At 44.3% G+C, this 25,543-nt stretch overlaps 1 protein-coding gene across 2 annotated transcripts; it reads left to right on the forward strand.

Moving 5' to 3' along the window:
* Nucleotides 1–1,959: 1,959 nt before the first annotated feature.
* lrrc8aa (leucine rich repeat containing 8 VRAC subunit Aa) lies at nucleotides 1,960–25,136 on the forward strand. Of its 2 annotated transcripts, none has more exons than XM_084324033.1 (3): nucleotides 1,960–2,099; nucleotides 15,954–18,075; nucleotides 24,488–25,136. In XM_084324033.1, the coding sequence occupies exons 2-3, from the start codon at nucleotides 15,964–15,966 to the stop codon at nucleotides 24,761–24,763; spliced, it is 2,388 nt and encodes a 795-aa protein (XP_084180159.1). In that variant the 5' UTR covers nucleotides 1,960–2,099; nucleotides 15,954–15,963; the 3' UTR covers nucleotides 24,764–25,136. The 2 variants fall into 2 exon arrangements, with proteins under 2 accessions (XP_084180159.1, XP_084180160.1); XM_084324034.1 differs by having other exon boundaries at nucleotides 2,048–2,087.
* The last annotated feature ends 407 nt before the right edge of the window (nucleotides 25,137–25,543 follow it).

Here is a 25,543-nt window from a genome sequence, read left to right on the forward strand (position 1 = left end):
CTTTATTAACAGATTGTAGAATGGGTACAATACAGTACGGCTCAATACACACAATTGTTAAGGGGTTGCACCGTTTCAGACCAGAGAAAGACTAGTCTTGTTTACATCAGGGTCCCCCATTTTCAATTCATAACATATATATGACATACATGACACAGATAGACAATACTGTATATCTACATTTATGACATACCAGATTTACAAATACAGTACTGTTTGTGATACAAAAAGAGTCTAAAAAAGAGTATACATTTGACAAAGAAACTACATTGGGGGGGGGGGGGTTAACTGGATTATCCACGAAACCTTGGTCCCAAGAAGAGGGTCTTGTGTATTATTGGGTTAGGACATTTACTGTACATTGGAGGGGGTTGGGTTAGGACATTTACAGGGGCCAGTTTTGAATAGCAGTCTCCCGTAGGTGCTCTTTGAGAGTGGTTTTGAAAGTGGGTAGTGATTCACATTCCTTTACAGCTTTGGGTAGGGCGTTCCACATTGATGTAGCATAATTGCGAAACGTGTTTTGTCCCTTGTTTGAGCCGAATCTGGGTTGAACATGATTTGTGGAGCTTCCTCTGGTGTTGTGGTTGTGGTATTCATTGACCTTTGGGAAGTATTTTGACATGTACACATGGGTACCTTGGTCGTGTAGTGTATCTTGTAGACCAGGCCCATTGCAAGTTGCTGTACTCTTGTCTACTCTAAGCCATCCTAGGTTGTCAAAGTAGGCAGGGGTGAGGTGAGTTCTAGGAGTAAGGTCAAGCAGTAGTCTGACCAGTTTGTTTTGTGATGTTTGTCACTTGTTTTTAGCGCCTTTGAAGTGCTTTGGTACCATGAGGTGCAAGCATAGTCGTAGTACCCTTGAATGAGTTCTCCTGCGTCTTCAGGGTATTCTTGTTTACATTAGGGTCCCCCATTTTCAATTCATAATGTAGGTAGGTAATGTAGGCTGAGGTAGATTTGAGTAGTAGAGTAGTATTGTAATTATAATAACACGTGATAAACACGTTAAATAACATTGTTGCCTCTGCCGCCTACTTTTCAATGATGTTGGGGAATTCTTGAAAAATATTTTTTTTGTTATTTTCAATATAATTAGATTTTCAGCAGGCCTACAGTTACAGTGATGCTGATTATTTTACATTGTTTTATATATTCTATTGCTTTTGCTATTCATTGCTCATGGGGGGCAGCCGGGGCTCAAGCTACAAAAAGAGCACTTTTTGTACCCACCAAAACCCAGTGTTCATATTTGACAACAAAAAAACGTGGGTCATAAGGGCAGGCGCTCAAGCACGCCAGTCCGAGTTTAGCCGCTGCCAAGAGTGATTCGTCAAACTGGTGCTTGAGCTGTCAACACTACACAGGAGACTGCATTTCGAAACTGGCCCCTGTAAATGTACAGTAAATGTCCTAACCCAATAATACACGAGACCCTCTTCTTGGGACAAAGTAAGGTTTTGTCGATATCCCAATGTACAGTTTTGCTTGTACAGTTGTACAGTTCCCCCCCGCCTACCCAAGTTAACCCAACCCCCTCCAATGTAATGTATATACTCTCTGTAATGTATATACTATCTTTTTTAGACTATTTTTGTATCACAAACAGTACTGTATTTGTAAATCTGGTATAGATGTAGCAGTATTGTATATCTGTATGTCATGTATGTCATATTATGTTATGATGAATTGAAAATGGGGGACCCTGATGTAAACAAGATGAAAGTCTTTCTCTGGTCTGCAACCCCTTAACAATTGTGTGTATTGAGCTGTACTGTATTATTGTACCCATTGATTCTGCAATCTGTTAATAAAGTTTTCAATCAATCAATCAAACTAAATACACGTGCATTTATTTTGAAAACACGTCGCCGGAAGTAGTGTCTGTACTGTGTTCAGCTTGCTCACGCCGCTCGGCTCCACTAGATGCTTCCAGGTCTCTGGGTCCAGCAGGCGGCTCGCTCTCCTAGTGGGTGTTCCGCTGACTGCACCTCCCGGTACGTGAAGAACGTCGCCCCCCCGAGTGAAACATTATTAAGAAATGTATCAATTTTGTACGGAAGAAGAAGGGAAAGACGTCCTCAACTGTAAGAAATTAGGTGAGTGTTGTTGTCATGCCGGATAGAAGATACTAGATATATGTTGTTTGTGCTCCTCCTCCTGCTGCGTATTATGGTTTTCCTGACTGAGGGGGCTGTTGTGGTTGGAGATCCAACAAAGAAGAGCCGACAGTCATAATAGCGTGGAGGTTGTTTTCTATCATCACCACCCGGTAGATATGGTTTGTATTTATGGCTCACCTCAATTTACAATAACAGTTTTTCCTCTTTTACTTGAAATGAGTCGGAACACGTGCCGCACGACGGGACCGAGGAGGGTTTACATTATATTAGCCTACATGATGGGGTCTTACATTATGGTACAGTAGTCACTATGTTATAGATGCAGTGTTATTATAGATGGAGTGTTATTATAACTTAAAGGTAAGGTATCAGTCCTAATAAGCGATGTCTCTGGTGAGGACAGAAATACAGGCCTATATTGTGACATACAAAAAAAAGTGTAGTGAAATGAGTTATTGGTTGGTGTGTTATGGTGTTTCGAAAGTGTTTTGGTGTGGTGGCCTAGTCTATATATTTGCTTGTTTTTCCTAGTCTGTCTGTGGTGACTATTGTCGTGTAAAATGGTTCTCCATGGAGGCTGGATCCAGTTAGTTTGGTCTCCTCGACTCCTAACATGTCTCTGACTTTTCCATTAATGAACCAACCTGGGCCTGACGAGTCACACTCCTGCGTGGGTAGACGTGATGGCAGGCAGGTATGACATCACACACTCCTGCGTGGGGAGACGTGATGCCAGGCAGGTATGACGTCACTATGTGTCATAGCTCGGATTGTTTCCCCAACCATAGTGCCGTATATAATATAGCTTTATGACGTCAGGTAACACACAGGATGAAGTTATTCGGCCAGTGTTAGTAGTACATTATTATTTGGGGTTTTCTCTCAACTCTGTTAGAATTGAGTCGGTCTCTGGGATTGTTTTGTACATTGAACTATTTCAAAAGAAGTGCAAGAATATGATCTCAAACCTTGGTGTGAATTGTTGTGTACCACACAGGCCAAGAATAAGCATGGAGGGTCTATTGGCATCCGTGGAGAAAGGGTCTCTGTTGCAACACAGCCTAGCGAACCACCCCCACACCCTTACACAACAAATAGATGGATGTTGTGCTTGTACACAAATGTTTATATTTAGGGCCACGGTAGGCGATCGGGAAGATCATTGCTGGGATGTTCAGCTGAATATGGTTTAGATGACTCATCAGAAAAGACGGAAGCAAGAAGGCAGCATCTACAGTGTAGCCGAAGGGAGAAAGATGGTTTGCCTGATGATTTCATTTGCTCTAGACACGAACACGTCGGAATTAATTATTTCTAGTGTCAGTTCTCGCCTCCTATCTTGGCACGGTTTAGGAATGCTATGTTAATAATACGTAAATGTATTATACATGGCTCTGTCTGGACTTAATCCACTTGTGGTTTTTTTTTAATGAAACAATGCCGCCTTTACCCTTGCACAATCCTCTAATTAAAATGAAGTACAGGGTAACATTATTTGATGTTATCAGAGAGACTGGTGGATACGACAATGAGAGAGGGAAAATATAGGATCCCCCCCCCCAGTTTGACTCAGAGGGAAAATATAGGATCCCCCCCCCCCAGTTTGACTCAGAGGGAAAATATAGGATCCCCCCCCAGTTTGACTCAGAGGGAAAATATAGGATCCCCCCCCAGTTTGACTCAAAGGGAAAATATAGGACCCCCCCCCCCCCCCCAGTTTGACTCAGAGGGAAAATATAGGACCCCCCCCCCCCAGTTTGACTCAGAGGGAAAATATAGGATCCCCCCCCCCAGTTTGACTCAGGGAAAATATAGGATCCCCCCCCAGTTTGACTCAAAGGGAAAATATAGGACCCCCCCCCCCCCCCAGTTTGACTCAGAGGGAAAATATAGGACCCCCCCCCCCCAGTTTGACTCAGAGGGAAAATATAGGACCCCCCCCCCCCAGTTTGACTCCATAGGTGATTGATTGAATGAACATTGTATTAACAGATTGCAGAATGGGTACAATACAGTACGGCTCAATACACACAATTGTTAACTCTTTCAGTGCCACTCACGAGATTTCTCGTGTTTTTTTATAGGTGGTTGCTAGCCACTCACGAGATTTCTCGGATTATTATTATTTTTATTTTTTTTGCGATCTGAAAAATTATTGCATCACCCGAGCCTACCCGAGTATAGCCGAGAGGCGCCGACGATCACTGTGGAAAAAAGCGCCCCCTGTCGTCTCCCAGATGACATAAGTGATTTTGGAATGGACTCAATGAAAATTAATGGGGGAAAAAATCCGGTACTCCACATTTTCCAGTTCACTGATCCAGCCGGGGTTACTAGAGTTCATTCTGGAGCCTCAGATCCCCGCGGATCATGGAGTTCTACTGTATCGCGTTGGATCCATACACGTATCGATTTTTTCGAATGGTGATCAGGAATTGGAATATACCAGTTGGATACCATCTGATGTCAGGTAAGGACTCTATGTTATCAGTGGTAGGATAATCAGAGTAAGTTTGATGAAGTTATAAGCTGTTTTGTGAAATGTCTTCTTTCGGTTTCACTGTAAAAGTCCGAGAGGAAATCAACGAGGCGATTATCCGTGCGCGGCCGTAATGTGCGTGCGTGCACGTATAATATTGATCATCTAGCGTTTATTTGAAAACGATTCATAAAAAGGCAGACGAATATCAACGTTGTGGAATATTCCACTAAAAGACGATTTTCATAGAATGCTCCAGAATGAGCTGTTTTTTATATCAAAACGGGGGCTTTTCTAAATGCTCTGAAACGGCAACGACGCGATAAAAAAACAATCTGTCTTCACAGCACTGACTGGAAAATAGTCTTTGATAATGCGATGGGCAGATTAGACACATAGCCATAATTTAAAACATAGATTAGGCGATATTAACGTTAACATTGGCGCCGATGGTGGCATTCAAGCGGTAAAACGGAAAACCAGGCGTGGCGCTGAAAGTGTTAAGGGGATGCAGACCAGAGAAAGACTTTCGTCTTGTTTACATCAGGGTCCCCCATTTTCAATTCATAATGAATTGTAAGTAAGGGTGCAATAGCACCGTGCAATCCATTCTTTGTGGATCTAGCCAGTCTTTAGCCACAGGGGTGAGAAACATGTCCTTGGAGGACACGGTTAAGTCCTTGACTCTATAAGATTCAATAAGTCAGTCTCCGTAAAGCTCTGGTTTATTAAATCGACCTCTTTAAAAACAGGTAGGGCCATGTGGACAAAGGCTCTGCAGGACAAATGCCGCTTTGTTGGGGAAGAGTGAACGAGTGAACTTTGAGGTCACGGGCGAGGAGTTAAGAGAGCTCAGCAGACCCGTCACTCCTCGTCGACAGGAGGAATGAGAGGTGTGGAACAACTGCCCACCGTCTGTCCCTCTACTGTAGGACTCTCTGCCCCCGTTTCAGTCCTCAAGACCACTCCCTACGTGTCGGGGATTCAGCGTGGTGCAGTGAGAGGGATCTGGTTGCTCTAGTTCACCTGGAGAGGCAGTCCTCCTGATTAACATTCAGGGGGGCTGTCTGGCGGCGGTGGGCTGGCAGCAGCACAGTGGCCAGGACCATGCAGCTAGAGCGAGAAATGTGAGGGTATATACCAGTGGTGCCCAACCAGTCGATCGCGATCGACAGGTAGATCGCGGGCTGATTTCAAGTAGATCTCGATTAATACAATTGTATTATTTATTTTTATTTTATTTTTTTTTTGGAAAATCAACTCTGCCTCTCCTTGTTAACTACAACATGCAATGCTGTTTGTTATTTAAGATGAGGTCGGACTCGGCACTGACAGATTTGTGTTCATTATGCTGCTTTTATAAAGCCTCAAATGATGGCTTAAAATATACAATTTTGGCTGGTAGCTCTCGGCTAGGTGGTAAATTAAAAAGTAGATCTTGGTTCAAAAACGGTTGGGCACCCCTGGATATATACCATAATTGATCCATGCAATGGTATGGGTTTTTACTCGTCCACGATATTGTAAAAAACCGAAAACACACACACATATATATATATATATATATATATATATATATATATATATATACATACTGTATCTTTTTAATGAACCAAAGAAATGTGTTCCTTGCAGCAGTATTTGAAAAAGTTAGAAAATAGACCCTTTTGAATGAAACGACACCATGACAATTGTATTGAGATAAAGAAAGATATGTCATGATCACCTTCTGCAAACCTAGGTCAGGCTCGTCTTTGATGTTCCAGGGTTGTGATGCAGTACGCCGCTTTCTGTCGCATGTGGTTTTGAGCCTGTGTTTTTGATATCGGGGGACGGATCTTAACACGGCAGAGACCGAGAGGTATGCAGGGTGTCTGGTTTGTGTGTTGGAAGCTTCTCTGTGTGACGTTTAATGCACCCAGAGCCTGGATATTCTGGCTCCATTTAGGCTACTCTGGCCCTCAGGCATGAAGGAAAGCTGCTGCATGGCTGCAATATCGGCATCTAATGAAACTTCCCTTTTGGTGTCAAATTAAATTGTGAGATATTGCCTCATCTGCATTGTGCTCTGTCACAGTGAAAGGAAGTGAATAAGGCGTTGTGTGAGTCACACAATAATCAATTATTTATAGACTGAGACAAACTCACTATAAACCGGGTCACACACTGGAAATCGATGGTTATGAAGTATAACTCTAGTTATATGAATGCATGGCATCGTGCTTTGGTCTATTATTGGACTGCTCCGTGCACCAATAGCTGAAAGAATTTGGAATTTGACCAATGCACCTATCACTGACCAGTGCCACGCCCCCCCCCCCCCCCCCCCCCACCCAGCTAGTATATAAACAGGACAGCGGGGAAGAAAAGCAAGATGTTAACTTTTAAGGCTGTCCCCAAGCCTGTTTTTGGGATTCGAACATTCGCCAGGGTTTTTCAAACGGACGCTCGAACCATCGTTTTTAGTCATGCAAAAAATGTGCTCCTAAATACTTTTTCTGGTTTTTCTGGTTTCTTTTTCTGGTTTCTGGTTCGATGTTGGGCATCGTTTGGATTTGAACGATTCCGGTTCCGATTCTCCATATCGATTCCTGTTCTAAACGATTCTCGATTCCGATTCTTTGAGGTGCAGGTCAAAACAGGTCACAGCTTATTTCGCAGGAGATTTTTTTTTTTTGTGTGAAAATCTTAATTTTTTTTCATACTATTCACATTTTCAGTTGACTTGATACAGTTTAATTTGGTTGCTGTACTGTAACTAGGGTATTAATTAACAAAGTAAAAAAAATATATATATATATATATTTTTTTAAGAATCGAAATGCAAATATGTTACTTCCGGTTCCAGAACTGGAAGTTAGGAACAGGAACCGGTTCCTATTAGAACCGGTTTTCGGTGCCCAACCCTAATTAGCGCACATTTACGCATATAATAGTGCATATGCGCACATTGCTGCGGTTATTAACAGTACTGACTACGTACTGGTCACGGGAGGCTTCAATAACGTTTGGATGATGATCCATTTTGTGAATACATTTTTTTTATCTACTTTTTCTCCTCCTTTTTTCTGTATTTTCTCCCATCCCAATTTTAGTCGTTATGCCAATTCCCCCCTCCCCTTCTTGGTCGTTGCGCGCATTTGCCCCCCCCCCCCCCCCCCAGCCCTATTAACTTTATACTTCATATAACCATCGTTATATGTCATGCAGGCTCCGCATCTTGCTTTGCCTATTGGACTAATTGGCCCACAAAGACCAAATCAAGAGATAAACAAGAACTTGTGCCCCTGTCAAACCCTAATAGGGTAAGCACGGGGAAGGAGTTCAGAGGAAAAAACCTGAAGACCTTGACAGAATAGGTTATATAACATAACCCTCAGAAGGTCCACTGTGGATACAAATTAAAAACACACCTGCTATATATCCAAAACTGACAAAGCCAGAAGAGAATGGCTGAGCTAAAAATCTAAAAGGATAGGCAAGAGTCCACAGTGCATGAAGGGCCCAACGGACAAAAAACTGATAAAGGGCAGGGTGTCTCGATTCTTTTGTGGATTGAGGGGTGGTCATGTAGCCCTCTAACTGGCCCTCCAAACAGTGTTTCCAGATGCTGACTCGAAACTGAGTGGTAGTATGCTGAGTGTAGTCTATTTTGTGGGTATGTAGTGATATGTATATTTTGTACATATCAGCATATTTGGTTTTCACAGAACTTGGCATGACACCTTTCCTTTTGAGGAAAAACGCTTAATCGCGTGGCTTTTTTCCAGACACACACTGTTTAAAAAATTATTACAAAAAAAAATAAACAAAAGCAAAACATAACTCAATTTACATGTTCGAAAAGGAGTAGGAAGGAGTATACACTTATTTAATCCTACCCATTTTCCACTACTCAATGAGTGTACTAATTTAAAACCTTACAAAACAAATATATATATTATGCAAAACAAAAAACTACATTTTATATGTAAAACATGAAAGAAAGAAAATTTAAATGTAAATGTAAACACCTGTGAATGTCAAATCCCTTCCTCATCCCTGTACCTTGTGTGAACATAACTTTTTTATAATTCAGTTGAATTGTCTCATATTTGGACATTGCTTTAGCACCACATTCAGACTGTTCCACAGTTTCACTCCACATTTCTCCTGGTAGTGCGTACACTAAGCACTTTTAAATTGAGTTCTCTCCCCTCAGATTATCTATGTTGTTGATAAGACTATACACATACCTACCTGGAAGGTGTAACTGGTAGCTAAATTAAAGGTACAACCCTGCGAATCAACAACAGAACATGTTGGGACTGCTGAGGCTAATCCTGCACCCCCCTCACCGTCAGTCACTTACACCACTTACGACCCGGGGGGAGGTCCCAGCCCCAGGCAGGCGCCAACTTGGAGTGTTACTTGCCAGAGATCGGCCTCTTGGCAGGCGGCTGAGGAGAGGGAACAGGCAGGTTGGAGGAACCGGCTCGTGCGGCAGAGGCAGTGTTTTCTCTGTGGTACTAGGAGCGGTCGCTGCCCGCCAATTGGTAGGGGCTGATGTGCCAAGAGATAATTCTGCCTTATCAGCTTGGGCGCGAAGCAGCCCGTACCGGTGAGAGTGGTGGTGATAAAGAGTTGTATAAAGATGTCCCAACTGGCAATGGAACTCCAGTCACCCACACAGCGAACACATGACATTACCACTCGGCTATCGACTCGGCCCAACTGTCGTAACCGCTGAGGAGCCGTGATGTCTCGGTAATATACCAGATATGCATGTGTAGGCGGAAGTCTTTGAGGCCCTCAAGTACTCTGAAAGATGCCGGTAAGACATGAATGAGCGCTGTGTCGCGAGACATGCCTGCATCATCAGCTGGAGCAAGAAGACACCTAAATTGATGAGAACGCTAATTAAGTTCTTTAATTGAGTCCCAAGCGGGAATAGAACTCCAGTCTCCTGCACACTGCACAGTGAACACATTGACCACTCGGCTACTGCCTGGCTGTTGCAGCAGCCGTGGGGAATAAAGAGAGACGGTGTTCTGAGAGGTGATAAAGATGCCGGCAAGACATAAATGATAGCTGTGGCGAGAGAAAACGCTAGATCATCCACGGGAGCGAGAAGCAGAGAGCGGTGATCGAGTTCTATAATGATGTCTCACTTTGAACTCCGGTCTCCCACGCAGCGAACACATGACATTACCACTCGTCAGCTGAAGGAAAAAAGGGAGGGAAAAGAAAAGAGAGATTGTAGGCTACAGCCCCTTCTTATACACTGGGGGGGGGGGGGGGGGGGGGGGGCATGGGCGTAGTCAGTGATGGGTGCATTGGTAAAATTATTTCAGCAGGTACACTATTGGCACACAGAGTAGTCGAAGAAAGACATATAATTGAGACCTACAGATTTAGGTATACATTTTAAATGACTTAAATTAATCTATCTAGCTCTGATGGTGCAGTGCTGGGCTGGCTTAGGCTTGCCGTGGTAGTCGGTGATACCGGTGTTACTCGGTGTTCAGGCGTCCACCGAGTTTTTATAGAAATACAACCAATTTAGCATATCTGTGCATATCCATGCCCACGTTTCTCAAATAAAAAAACATGTTACATTTGTAAAATACTAAGTGTCATTCAATACAGACATAAACTGAAACAGCAGAGCTTAGGTCTGTGCAGCAGAGTCGCAGTACAGAGTCGCTTAAGTTTCACTTCCACTTCTAGAGTAGATTTTCACGTGAAGTTAAATCTACTCTAGAAGTGGAAGTGAAACTTAAGCGACTCTGTACTGCGACTCTGCTGCACAGACCTAAGCTCTGCTGTTTCAGTTTATGTCTGTATTGATGACACTTAGTATTTTACAAATGTAACATGTTTTTTTATTTGAGAAACGTGGGCATGGATATGCACAGATATGCTAAATTGGTTGTATTTCTATAAAAAAAAAAAAATGCTCTAGTCTAGAGACAACACAACAGGTTACAAACCGATGGTGGAGGATTTGGCAATATTTTGGATTTAAACCCAGCAGAAGGTTGACGGGTAGAGGACCAGTCCAGACCAGCAAAAGCATGTTTGCACAATGCGCTAAATAACGGCTACATTGATCGGTCAATGAACTGATAGAAAATTCACATAGGGTATTACTGTCCAGGTTTGGTTTATTTTTTAATTAGAACCTAAGGTCAACTCTGTCTGTCCAACAAATGGATACTCCTTATTGGAAATGAATGAAAAACTGACGTAGACGGACAGAAACAGAGGATCAATGTAGCCACATAACGTTAAAGAGAGAAGTAAGCGCTTTACAGATATCGAGTGTCATCTTGTAAAATATCTGGTAATATCGTTGTTATGAGTTTATTATTCATGGGGAAATTTCACATCCCTGCGGCAAACCTAGTGCTGGCAGAGTTTGGCAAACTAGCACTTCCACTGAGGCAGTGACTCAGAAGGGACTCAGAGAGAGGAGAGACTAAAATGGCCTCGTTGCTGCTCTCCCATCGTACTGGTTAGAACTGGATAATAAGGCTCTTTTGTGACCAACTGCACTCCCTCGCCCCCCGAGTCGCCCGCTTCCTACCAGTCTGTCAGCGGCGAGCGAGACAGGCGGGTCTTCGGTCCACTCCTCCCAGCCTTGTGGAATCGAAAAGGAAATGGAAACCTTTGATCACCTAATGATGTTTGATTATCGGAGAGGAAGCGGTTGTTAAAGGATACTTTCAATCTACACTAGTTAATCTTGGTCATATTCCTGAAGACTAAACAGTAGCTTACGTAAGGTGTTTTTGTTTCCGACTCCTGATTAGCCTAATAATTTACAGTTGGATTGTTTCTACTCTGGCAAGCCATATACAGCCGGTAGCCTAGTTGTGGTGAAGCAGGCGGTGTGTGTGAATGAATGAATGAAAACTTTATTTAACAGATTGCAGAATGGGTACAATACAGTACGGCTCAATACATACAATTGTTAAGGGGATGCAGACCTGAGAAAGACATTTGTCTTGTTTCCATCAGGGTCCCCCATTTTCAATTCAATGTCCTTAGTCTCCGACTTCTACTCTGTATGAATGACCTCTCTGTTGCACATATCTAGTTACTTCACTTCACTCGATTCAATTCAACTATTAAGGCAACACACTCTCTGTGTCTCTCGGGAAAATAAATGCTTACTCCTTTTTTTCCCCCCGAGGGAGTTTTCATGTCAAAGTTCAAACCGTAGTGTTTTCCTTCGCTGCCACGGCCTCCTGCTTTAACTTTGTCCGCTCTGCTATTTTCAACCATTCGTTCATTTATTTGTGCAAACGTAAGTCATCTGGAAAAGAGAAAAGTCAGCATTTTATCTGCATTCTGCACACTACCATCACTGGGTATATGCGTCCTTGATAGTTCCCGATGTCAAGATTGTCTTTGTACACATATCTTTTGATTTTGAAAAAAAGATAAAGTACATTGTGCCTTCTTCACGTGGTCTGAATTCTCAGTCCAGAGATGACATCAATTCCAGTGTCACTTTGCACACAAGCAGAAGTGAGAAGTGTGTGTGTCTGTTTGTGTGTGTACTGTGTAGGTGTGTGTGTGTGGTAGGCCTGTGCACGTGTGCATGCTGTGTCAGGCAGGCAGGCGCTGTGGTCCTCTTGTATCCAGCTTGCTCTGCATTCTCAGAGCCACACGGTGTTCTCCTCTCAGAACACACACCGGATGTCGGGGATGTCCCTGACGCAGAGCAGCCTCTCCACAGCAGCCAAACATGATGACTGCCACCGCCCGCGCACCCCCCCCCCCCCCCCCCCCCCCTCTCCCGGCTTGCTGATCTGGCAGGCGAAGCGACTCAGTTGCCCTGTAAATAACTCGCCAGGATGTATTTAAAAAAAGGCATCGTAAAAGTGATATATGTGATTAGACAGAACATGTCTATGGCTCTTGGCTCTTTCCTAGTTCTAAATATTACCCCATCTATGTTTAGATGTAGAATGTGATACTGTATGTAATTATGTATAATACTGTATGTGATACTGTTTTCATGGCGTCGTATGACAAATACTATGTTGTTCACCTTTGGTTTTCATACTGTTGCCATTATCGGACGCAGAGCTTATTCAACAAGGGATTCGATGTAAAAGGAGCTACTTGCTAGTTTGGCAGACAAATGTGATACTGATTTTCCCAGCTCTAGTTAGTCATACTTACAGTCAGTAACTGATATTATTATGATATATTTCTCAGCTGCACAACAAATATTGTGACTCTTTCTCACATTGTACGACAGTGTAATTTTTAAGCCTTTCACTGCCACTCTACAGCGTTAACCTTCTGTATTGTTGCAGTGAACGGGTTAACCATTTGTTAGTGCAGTAGTGAAAGGGTTAGAAGGCTTGCCAGGGGCAAGGTCATCTCTTTAGACTGAGGAATTGAATACCAATACTTCAGTTGCTTGAAGGTATGTGATTTGTGGAACTCCCTCTGGTGTTGTAGTCGTGGTATTCACTGACCTTTGGGAAGTATTTTGACATGTAATAATAATAATAATAATAATGACTTGGATTTATATAGCGCTCTTCATGACACCCAGAGCGCTTCACAGAGTCCATTATTCGTTCATACACAGTCATACCGGTGGTGGTAAGCTACAATTGCAGCCAGAGCTGCCCTGAGGCAGACTCACGGAAGCGTGGCGAATAATCATCGCCTACGGCCCCTCCGACCACCACCAACATTCATTCACATGCATACACATTCATACGAGGCAAGGAGGTTAAGTGTCTTGCCCAAGGACACAACGGCGATGGGATGGACATGGGCTTGAGCGGGATTCGAACCACCAACCCTTCGATCATTGGACGACCCGCTCTACCCCTGAGCCAAAGCCGCCCCACACAATGGGTACAATGTACAATGGGTACCTTCGTGGTGTAGTGTATCTTGTAGACCAGGCCCATTGCAAGTTGCTGGACTCGTCTACTCTAAGCCATCCTAGGTTGTCAAAATGGGCAGGGGTGAGGTGGGTTCTAGGAGTAAGGTCGAGCAGTAGTCTGACTAGTTTGTTTTGTGATGTTTGTAAATAATCTTGTTTTTAGCGCCTTTGAGGTGCTTTGGTACCATGAGGTGCAAGCATAGTCGTAGTACCCTCGAATGAGTGCTCCTGCCAGAGTCTTCAGGGTATTCTTGTTTTAAGAGGAGATCCGGTACAAGAATCTTCATTTTGTCACAGGAAAGATTAGCCCCTAGTATGGAACCTAGGTATGTAATTTAATCTTTCATTGTGACAATATTATCACCCACTGTAACTGAGAAGCCATCGGTCTTACTGAGTTTGTTATTTGATCCAAAGAGAATGGACTCTGTTTTACCCAGGTGTGATCGTTTGTTATCGGCGAGGCATATGCAGATTTTGCCTAGTTCAGAGCTGAGGTTTTTTTCAACCTGTAACTTGTTCTTGTCATTGATTGATTGAATTGATTGATTGAAAACTTTATTAACAGATTGCAGAATGGGTACAATACAGTACAGCTCAATACACACAATTGTTAAGGGGATGCAGACCAGAGAAAGACTTTCGTCTTGTTTACATTGTGTGTGTGTGAATTACCACAACATTATGATGGATACTGCTGTAGGGGATTTGTGTGTGTGTGTGTGTGTGTGTGTGTGTGTGTGTGTGTGCGTGCGCGCGCGTGTGGTCACAAACAACTACTTTGATGTTGACTTCAGTAGTTAGTGTGTGTGTGTGTGTGTATGTGTGTGTGTGTGTGTAGTCACAACTACTTTGATATTTACTTCAGTAGTTTGTGTGTGTGTGTGTGTGTGTGTGTGTGTGTGTGTGACATCACATAGGGAAAGCCTTTCAGCTAGTTACTGACTTATTGTCTGTAAATATTGTCTTATTTATACAGAAAGAACTACCAGATGTGCCTTTGTGTGTCTATGGTTAGGGTTAGAGTTGTGTCTATGGTTATGGTTAGAGTTAGGGTTAGTTATGTCCATGCAGAGCCACCCGTATCGAGTACCGATCTGATCCACCGCTATTACTGAACAGTTTAGACTTAAGACAGTTTGGGGTCATTGGACAAAAGTTTTTGAGATATATGATACATTTATCTCCATTAGAGATAAATAATATGGTATCAGGTATCATATTTTAGCATTGGGGAAATTATCTGATAGATAGCCTGATAATAGACTCATATATGATGCTGTGTTTTAGCCTGATAATAGACTCATATATGATGCTGTGTTTTAGCCTGATAACAGACCCATATGATGCTGTGTTTTAGCCTGATAACAGACCCATATATGATGCTGTGTTTTAGCCTGATAATAGACCCATATATGATGCTGTGTTTTAGCCTGATAATAGACCCATATATACATTTCAGGTCTTGCTCGAAAAAGAGATTGTTGATCTCAAGTGACTACCTGGTAAGTGCCTCATAGTTGAACCCGCTTCATGACAAATGATGCTTTGTGGTCGTTGAGCTGACTCATAAAGCCATGAAGGAAATGCTGTTACCGGTATATACCGCTGTACCTTGGCGTTAGCGGTTTGTAGTAAAGTAACCTGGAGCCCAATAAAACAACCACACATTGTGTGTGTGTGTGTTGTTGTGATTAGGTGTTTAAAAGTTTGTTGTTCGTACCCGGTGATAAAAACGCAACTGATTGAAGAAATGGATCCAGGTTTCATAAAGATAAATGTTCCGAGGTCAACAATTGGCACATTTTCTACGTTCTTTTTTGCAATAAATAATGTCAACATGGCTTGAAGCTAAGGTTTACCATTGAACATATCTCCACAAGCGAAATGTCTTCAGTTGTTTTCATCTGAATAAGTAGCACACACTAATATTATATGATAGTCATTCTAACCATTTCACTACAAAGGGTTAATGCTTTCATGGTTAAGCTATAGTGTGGTAGTGAAATGGTTAACCTTCTATAGTGTGGTAGTGAAAGCGATAACCATTTGTAGTGTGGTAGTGAAAGTGTTAACCCTTTGTAGTGGTAGTGAAAGCGTTAACCCTTTGCAGTGTGGTAGTGAAAGCATTAACCTTTTGTACTATTTTCATCTGAATAAGTAGCACACACTAATATTATATAATAGTAATATTAACCCTTTCACTACCACACTGCAAAGGGTTAATGCTTTCTCTGTAGTGTGGTAGTGAAAGTGTTAACCTTCTGTGGTGTGGTAGTGAAATGGTTAATATAATATTGCCTTTCTAAAAATAAAAAGGCCAGCTAACATTATTCCAGGTTCACCGAGTGAAAGACATGATCCAAAACGTATAAAATATAATCCTGTTTTCCTTGCTACTTTTGGATAACCCATCGCTAAGCGCACTCTTTTCTCTCTCTTGTGATTCCAGGTAAGCCATCATGATCCCCATCACAGAGCTCCGGTACTTTGCCGACACCCAGCCGGCGTACCGTATCTTGAAGCCATGGTGGGACGTCTTCACGGACTACATCTCCATCGTCATGCTAATGATCGCCGTGTTCGGTGGCACCCTCCAGGTCTCACAGGACAAGATGATCTGCTTGCCTTGCAAGTGGGTGGTCAATGGGAACTGTGAGACCGTCCCCGTCTCCAACGTGACGGTCCCCTTCGCCCCGGAGCCGAGAGGCATCCAGTACGACCTGGACCGCCACCAGTATAACTACGTTGACGCGGTCTGCTATGAGAACAAACTCCACTGGTTCGCCAAGTACTTCCCATACCTGGTGCTGCTCCACACCCTCATCTTCCTGGCCTGCAGCAACTTTTGGTTCAAGTTTCCTCGGACAAGCTCCAAACTGGAGCACTTTGTCTCTATTCTTCTCAAGTGCTTCGACTCGCCGTGGACAACCAGGGCTCTGTCGGAGACGGTGGTGGAGGAGAGCGACTCAAAGCCCCTGGGGAAGATGAACGGCTCCACGGACAAAAAGCTGTCGTTCGTGAGTGAGGACGTGGAGGCCAGCGTGCCCATGCTCCAGCGGACTAAGTCTAGAATTGAACAAGGGATTGTAGACCGCTTAGAAACTGGGGTTCTGGATAAGAAGGAGGGAGAGCAGGCCAAGGCCCTCTTTGAGAAGGTGAAGAAGTTCAGGATCCACGTAGAGGAAGGCGACATCGTTTATCGCCTCTACATACGTCAGACCATCATCAAAGTGATCAAGTTTATATTGATCATCTGCTACACGGGCTACTATGTACGGTACATTAAGTTCAGTGTGGTGTGCACGGTGGACATCGAGAAGTTAACGGGCTACAGTATGTACCACTGCGCTCACCCTTTAGCCACTCTTTTCAAGATCCTGGCCTGCTTCTACATCAGCTTGGTGGGGGTTTACGGCCTGATCTGCATGTACACACTTTGCTGGATGCTCAGTCGCTCCCTCAAACGCTACTCCTTTGAATCAATCCGCGAGGAGAGCAGCTATAGTGACATCCCTGATGTGAAGAATGACTTTGCCTTCATGCTGCACATGATAGACCAGTACGACCCTCTGTACTCCAAACGCTTCGCTGTGTTCCTCTCGGAGGTGAGCGAGAACAAGCTGAGGCAGCTGAACCTGAACAACGAGTGGACACTGGAGAAGCTGAGGCGCACCACAAAGAACTCCCAGGAAAAGCTGGAGCTGCACCTGTTCATGCTCAGCGGGATCCCAGACACGGTGTTCGACCTCCTGGAGCTGGAGGTGCTCAAGCTGGAGCTCATCCCCGACGTCACGATCCCACCCATCATTGCCCAGTTGGCCAGCCTGAGGGAGATGTGGCTCTACCACACGCCGGCCAAAATCGAGGCTCCGGCTTTGGCCTTCCTGAGGGAGAACCTCAAGTCCCTCCACATCAAGTTCACCGACATCAAGGAGATCCCTCTGTGGATTTACAGTCTGAAGAACCTCAGTGAGCTCCACCTCACCGGGAACCTGAGCGCCGAGAACAACCGCTACATCGTCATCGACGGACTCCGCGAGCTCAAGAGGCTCAAAGTGCTACGTCTGAAGAGCAACCTGACCAAGCTACCTCAGGTGGTGACCGACGTGGGTGTCCACCTCCAGAAGCTCTCCATCAACAACGAAGGCACCAAGCTGATGGTGCTCAATAGCCTGAAGAAGATGGTGAACCTCACGGAGCTGGAGCTCGTCCGCTGCGACCTGGAACGTATTCCGCACTCCATCTTCAGCCTGCACAACCTGCAGGAGATCGACCTGCAGGACAACAACCTGAAGACCATCGAGGAGATCATCAGCTTCCAGCACCTCCACCGGCTGGTGTGCCTGAAGCTGTGGTACAACCAGATCGCCTACATCCCCATCCAGATAGGCACCTTGACCAACATGGAGAGGTTGTACCTGAACAGGAACAAGATAGAAAAGATCCCCAGCCAACTGTTCTTCTGTCGCAAGCTGCGCTTCTTGGACCTGAGTCACAACAACCTCACAAGCATTCACGCTGACATCGGCTTCCTCCAGAACCTGCAGTACTTTGCCGTGACAGCGAACAGGGTGAGAAGGGACATCTCTTTCACTTTGTGTGTATGGGTGAGGACGTGGACTATGTCCAGAATTGTACATGGAATTGTATATCGCTCGATTCTGTACTGTGATTCTCAGGGGAACTTTGCCAAATTGCCTAAATGCTGCCCTTTCTCCCTACCTCCCTGTTTTACTATCTGTCTGTCTTGCATGCAAGAACAGGCTCAAAGTTCAGGTAGGGCTGATCGTAATTGTGTTAACAAGTTAGTGGGCAAACATGGTTGAATGCCAGCACCCACTTCAATGATAGCGTTGTGACAGGCGGCTACGTGGTGCAGTGGGCAAGGCGCTCACCACGAATACTGGAGACGCTGGGTTCGCCTGTTCGAGCCCAGTGCTCCACATTGCTTTCAGTTTAGCTGGTCGTCCGTACTAATACACATTGGCAGTATTAGGGGGTGGGAAACTGATGGGTGGGGATTGGGCGTTGTGGACAGCGACTCCTACAGGTCGGTTGGTGCGCCTGCGCAGTAGAATCAGGAAGCGATGGGGGCAGCGCCCCTCCAAAGCGCAGACCCCTGACACTGAAAGATCACGCCGCGCAGGTGAAAAGATGCGACTGCTGTTACCTCGAGTATCGGAGGGGACTCGTGCTGTATGACTTAGTCCACATTGCAGCCGGCTTGTGGGAGGCAAGAAACAGCGTTCGAGACAGGGGAGGGTTGAATTGGATGATACGAAATTGGGATGGGAGAAAAATTGAAAAATGGGAGAAAGTGGATAAAAAAAAATGATAGCGTTGTGAACGCATAATCTATGTCTTAAATTATGGCTATGTGTCTAATCTGGCCGTCGCTTATCAATGACTTGTTTGCAGTCAACATTGTCAAAACGGATTGTTTTTTAATTGGTTCATTTCCATTTTATAGCATTTTGAAAAGTCCTCGTTTTCTTGAAAGTTTCAGGAAAATATAAAGATTCTGTGATAAACGGCATTTACTGGAATATTCTGGAATACACAAAAACGTTGTCATTTTTCGGCCTATTTATGAATCGTTTTCAAATAAACGCTAGATTATCGATAGTATATGTGTACTTATGCACGCTAGAGAAGCGAGCTGAAAAATCTATTCTCATTTCCTGATCAGCGCACGCACACACACACATAGGGCAAACACTGATATCTCTGTGAAAACATCCGATTATCCTAAGACTGGTAAAATAGATTCCTTACCTCAGATCAGATGTTCTCCAAAAAGATTATTCCAATTCCTGATCGCCATTCCAAATATCGATCGCGTTTATTGATTCAGCGCTGAGTACTGTAAATATGTATTCCACGCTGTTTTCCGGCTCTGCAATCACTTCGATCTCTTCGGATGTCTTGCCGGAAAAGTAAAATGAGGAAACTGGATTCCCCCCCCCCCCCCTCCCCATCAGTCTAATCCAATGGGGTGCAGTTACACAGGGAGAGACGATAGGGGGCGGTATTTTCCCAATGGAGCTCAGCGAGAGGTTGCTGCACTAGCGTGAGGCTAGATTGATGAAATATGAATTCAAATCGATTATAAATTTAAAAAAAACGACAAACAAACGCTATATAGCGTTGCTGGCATTCAACGGTCGGCATGAACTAACGACATATCGCGTCGCTGGCACTCAAAGTGTTACTGTAAGTATATAATATGACTGAGTCTTGTGCATAAAGCTAAACAATTTCATACATATGTATTTGATCAGTTCTGGGAGAAATGCTGGATTCTGGCACTAGGCATTTTTGGGAGATTTGCTTCTGTAAAATGTTTTCCCTAACTTTTTGACAGTAGCACAGGCTATTTACTAAATTATATTTCAGAAGTCAGTCCTCTTGTGTTTACAGTGGACTGGTTATGTTATGCTAACTGCCTCGTTACGCCCATTAGATAAAAGAGCTGCTCTCTCTCTCTCGTGATTCATGACACAAACGTTTGAACTGCTACTTAATTTGTTATGAACCAGGCTGATAGAAAGTAACTTCTAAGCATTCCAACTTGAATGCCATGTAATTACGTTTTAGGACTTGTTGTGTAAAGGTCATGATAGTAGACAATGGTGTACTCCTCCTCTCAACTGGTTCTACCATTGTACTCCTCTCCGGTTCTACCATTGTACTCTTATCCAAAGCGACTTACAAATTGTGAACAAGTCAGAAGGAGGGGTACATTTCTGGCAGCTAAGGGTCCGTGGCATTGTTCGTCAAATAGTGTTGAACTTGAGTGTTGTACGCTGAGTGCATAGTAGTTTAGATCTATTAGCATAATAGGTAGTAGTATAAGAATAGTGGCATACCACTCGCCACCAATGTGGAGACGCTGGGTTCGCATGTTCGAATCCAGCTCTCCACATTGTTTTCAGTTTGGCTGGTCGTCCGTACTAATACAATTGGCAGTATTAGAGGGTGGGAAACTGATGGGTGGGGATCGGGCGTTGTGGACAGCGACTCCTACAGGTCGGTTGGTGCGCCTGCGCAGTAGAATCAGGAAGTGTCGGGGGCAGCGTGAGCCTCCCACGCGTTACTCCTCGCCACTGAGAGATCGAGCTGCGCAGGTGAAAAGATGCGACTGCTGTTACCTCAAGTACCGGAGGGGACTTGTGCTATGTATGACTTAGTCCACATTGCAGCCGGCTTGTGGGAGGCAAGAAACAGCGTTCGTGACACGGGAGGGTTGAATTGGATGATACGAAATTGAGAAAATATAGAAAATGGGAGAAAAAGTGGATAAAAAAAAAGAATAGTGGCATACTAGTAGAAGAGTTTGTTTTCTTTTTTTAATTTATTTTTATTTCAGATATTGATTGAAGAGGTGTATTTTTAGTCGCCGGCAGAAAATTGGCCAGGTTTCAGCTGTCCTCCTGACTGTGGTGGGGAATTCGTTCCAGCGAGGACTGAGAATAGCCTTGCACAAAAGAATGATCCCAGTCTCTTCCACACAGTGAGGCATACAGTTTATTAATTGAACAATGGGTATCGGATCGGTACTTGGTATCAGCCGGCTTTGGATATCGGCTGATACCGAGTACAATAAATAAACTGTATGCCTCACTGTGTGGAAGAGACTGGGATCATTCTTTTATGCAAGGCAACATCAGGCTTGACTTAAAACATTACTTTCCTAACTTAGTGAAACAAAATGTAACAAATGAACAGATAGATATAAATGTACTGAATTGTTATTTATTATTATTATATTATATTATTAATTTTATATAAAAAGAAAAATCCCAAAAAATGAATTCTATACCCGATCCAGCTATTTTAGTCTTATCGGATCGGTGCATCCCTAAGTTGTACTCATCCTCTCTGGTTCTACAGTTCTTCTCATCCTCTCTCTGGTTCTACAGTAGTTGTACTCATCCTCGCTCTGGTTCCAAAGCTGTTCTCTCTGGTTCTACAGTTGTACTCTTTCTGCTTCTGGTTCTAAAGTATTTCTAGTCTTTCCCCTCTAAAGGGGCAGATGGCTGAACAAAATGCTCCACTCTTCCTGTGTACTTGTGAGAGCACGTTTGACTTTCAGACCCTCTGCGAGGGCAGATGATCACTTAACTTAATCCGTCAGAAGTCTCGTTCTTTCAGAAGTTGTTATGAAAAGACGTGTTACTCGCTTAGATCACTGATTAGATTAAGCATTTACACGGTTATTCCTATAGATGCAGTCGTGACAGTGTGAGCTTTGCTCTCTTGATTCCATCTGGCTCGTGGTGATGGAGGCATAGTCTAGATACCTGCACTAGTTCATTGCTATCAGATCAAAATGTTTATCCGTTTATCCAATCTGTCGAGGAGTTTGATTTGAAACCTTTATTTATTCTAGAAATTAACATTGAGGTTTTACCCTCATTTGCGACGTCGTCGAGATTACAAGTTCAAACAATTCGAGTACATATAAAATAAAATAACACATTTGCATAAATAGGACAAAACACAGGTGGAAAGAGAGTGATCAAATTAAATTAAAAACAGTTGCATGGAGGGAAGTTTGATCATGTTTTTACATTTAAAGTCCATATGATAGTGGAGTATTGATTTTTATTGTGAGTTGAAGATGGTAAATGGCCCGCATTTAATAGCGCTTTTATCCAAAACGCGTTACAATTTATGCCTCACATTCACCCATTCACACACCGAAGGCAGAGGCGACCATGCAAGGTGGCCACCTGCTCATCAGGAGCAGTTAGGGGGTTAAGTGTCTCGCTCGAGGACACCCTGCCAGGAGGAGTGGGAATCAAACCGGGAACCTTTTCCGAGAACCATACGACCGCTCTAACCTCCGGAGCCACTGTCACTGCCACTGTAAGCTGGTGCATCAAAACAAAAGGCAGATTTACAGAGTTCAGACTGGACTCGTGGGACCTCAAGTGTAAAGCCAGTCATCTCAGAGGGTCAGATAAGGGTTTGATTCATATGGAGAAGCGTGCTGCACACTCTTGATGAATAGTAAGGACGTTATACAGCATTCTCCTGGTACTGCTCTGTTTTAGGTGTGTGTGTGTGTGTGTGTGTGTGTGTGTGTGTGTGTGTGTGTGTGTGTGTGTGTGTGTGTGTGTGTGTGTGTGTGTGTGTGTGTGTGTGTGTGTGTGTGTGTGTGTGTGTGTGTGTGTGTGTGTGTGTGTGTGTGTGTGTGTGTGTGTGTGTGTGTGTGTGTGTGTGTGTGTGTGTGTGTGTGTGTGTGTGAGAGAGAGAGGGGGGGATCGGGGGAAACATATGGTTTCAGTAAAGGATGCTATTGTTGTTGTTTTACTGTGTCTGTTAGTGAGGTTGCACACTGCGAATAGGCTCCACCAGGGTGGGATGGAGCTGAAAATAGCCAGGTTTATGGGGACCCCTCTGGTGTGTTGTGCGTTTTAATGCCCTTCTCTACAGAGGTCTCTCTACACCATTAGCACATTATCGGCCCAAATGAGTTGTGTAATTTGTGAACGCTGGTGGTCTTTAATTAGGACCTGATGTTAACTACTGGACACAGGAATGAACTGGACTTGTTTTCTTTCTCTCAAAAGAACAATGAATATGAGCCTGTACAGTAATATATTTTTATTAATATATATTATTTTTTTTATTTTTTAATATATATATATAGTTTTTTTTTAATATAACGTTTATATATTTTAAAAGAAAAAAATATATTTTTATATATATATTTCTCTATATATTATTACCGTACTTTTCGCACTATAAGCCGCACCTGACTATAAGCCGCAGCAGCTAAATTGAATGATGTGTACATATATAAGCCGCACTGGACTATAAGCCGCATGTGTTTTAATGTTTAATTACCATATGTAAGGAGTGGAGCCTGCGGCTTAATTTGACTCAACACGGGAAACCTCACCCGGCCCGGACACGGAAAGGATTGACAGATTGATTGCTCTCTCGATTCTGTGAGTGGTGGTGCATGGCCGTTCTTATATTGAGCTTTAAGTTCCCACCTCTACAGAGAATGACTCCCATTGGGACACAATACTGTCGGACAAATAACATTAACTCATTTACAAGTTGTATTAAGTTTAGCAAATAAGGGAACAGATAAATAACATTTCAATGCAGTAAAAAAAGCAATATTTCGATTTTCGGGTTTTGTCCACATATAAGCCGCACCGTTATATAAGCCGCGGGGTCAAAAAATGGGGAAAAAAGCCGCGGCTTATAGTCCGAAAAGTACGGTATATATTTTTTCTTTTGTGTAGAAGGGGTAAGTGAAATATCCAGTCAATGCAGCATTTCATATTTGCTGTTCACCTTTTTGTGTTTATTTTTCTCCCAGTATTTGAAATCTGTTCCTAAATACCTGGTCCCGTTCGTGAGTGGCCCATTATCCCTGGCTGCTTTTTTATGTGTTTACTGTCCCAGGGGCTGGGGTGTGTTTCAGCTTTGATTTGGTAAACTACCGGAACAGAATGTACCTCTCCCCGCTCACAATGCTGCCAGATTTACCACCGAATAATGTCTTCTACAGCCCTCCAGCAAAAGGTCCATGTGTGTTGTTGGTTTATGCTAGTGACATTTAGAAAGAGGCTTCAACTGAACAGGGGGATACAGAAAGCCATTTATTTTTTCTTTAGAATAGACTTTTAATTGTCATTGCACACAAAGTATACAACGAAATTTCAGGGGAGCTCCCACATGGCCGTAGTACAACCATACATGTAACATATAACATAACACTGTACATATAACAGAAATATTTTAAAGTGCATGATGAGCGGTAAACATAATAGTTATCAAGTCCAGGTAAGGTGCATGGTGCATGTGAGGGGACAGTCAATGAGAGTTTAGCAGTCTGACTGCTCGGGGGGGGGGAAGCTGTTCATAAATCTTGAGCTCTTAGCATTTATTTATTTAAAGTAAGCAATTGAACCTCTGTCTGTATTCACTCATCACTCATGCACTCATCATGCGTTTCAGATCGAGACCCTGCCTCCGGAACTATTCCAATGCAAGAAACTGCGCACTTTGAACCTGGGTAACAACTGCCTGCAGACTTTGCCGTCTCGTTTCGGAGAGCTAACCGGGCTGACCCAGCTGGAACTGAGGGGGAACCGCCTGGAGTGCCTCCCAGTGGAACTGGGCGAGTGTCGCCTGCTCAAGCGGAGCAGCCTGATGGTGGAGGAGGACCTGTTCAACACGCTGCCCCCCGAGGTCAAGGATCAGCTGTGGAGGGCGGACAAGGAGCAGGCCTGAGTCCTGAGCTCCCCGGAGAGCTGTGGAGGGCGGACAAGGAGCAGGCCTGAGTCCTGAGCTCCCCGGAGAGCTGTGGAGGGCGGACAAGGAGCAGGCCTGAGTCCTGAGCTCCCCGGAGAGCTGTGGAGGGCGGACAAGGAGCAGGCCTGAGTCCTGAGCTCCCCGGAGAGCTGTGGAGGGCGGACAAGGAGCAGGCCTGAGTCCTGAGCTCCCTGGAGAGCTGTGGAGGGCGGACAAGGAGCAGGCCTGAGTCCTGAGCTCCCCGGAGAGCTGTGGAGGGCGGACAAGGAGCAGGCCTGAGTCCTGAGCTCCCCGGAGAGCTGTGGAGGGCGGACAAGGAGCAGGCCTGAGTCCTGAGCTCCCCGGAGAGCTGTGGAGGGCGGACAAGGAGCAGGCCTGAGGCCCGAGCTCCCCAGAGAGCTGTGGAGGGCGGACAAGGAGCAGGCCTGAGTCCTGAGCTCCCCGGAGAGCTGTGGAGGGCGGACAAGGAGCAGGCCTGAGTCCTGGGCTTCCCTGAGAGCTGTGGAGGGCGGACAAGGAGCAGGCCTGAGTCCTGGGCTTCCCTGAGAGCTGTGGAGGGCGGACAAGGAGCAGGCCTGAGTCCTGAGCTCCCTGGAGAGCTGGGGACAATGTAGAGGTTTAGTTGGAGGATGGAGAAAAGTAAGATAATAAGAGTGGGAGGATGGAGGAGGAGAAACCTGATGGGTGTACAGCAGTGCCAGTCCTCGAAGGCCCAGATACGTTACGTTTGGTGGTTGGTTTGTGTCTTTTGCCTGTCCT

Source organism: Notolepis coatsorum (assembly GCF_963971535.1).
Source record: "Notolepis coatsorum genome assembly, chromosome: 11".
Lineage (NCBI taxonomy): Eukaryota > Metazoa > Chordata > Actinopteri > Aulopiformes > Paralepididae > Notolepis > Notolepis coatsorum.

Excerpts from the sequence above, each read along its gene's own strand:
- lrrc8aa (XM_084324033.1), top strand. The coding sequence starts at position 15,964 with ATGATCCCCATCACAGAGCTCCGGTACTTTGCCGACACCCAGCCGGCG. Across the intron at positions 18,076-24,487 it reads TTGCCGTGACAGCGAACAGG|ATCGAGACCCTGCCTCCGGA; the intron begins GTGAGAAGGGAC and ends CATGCGTTTCAG.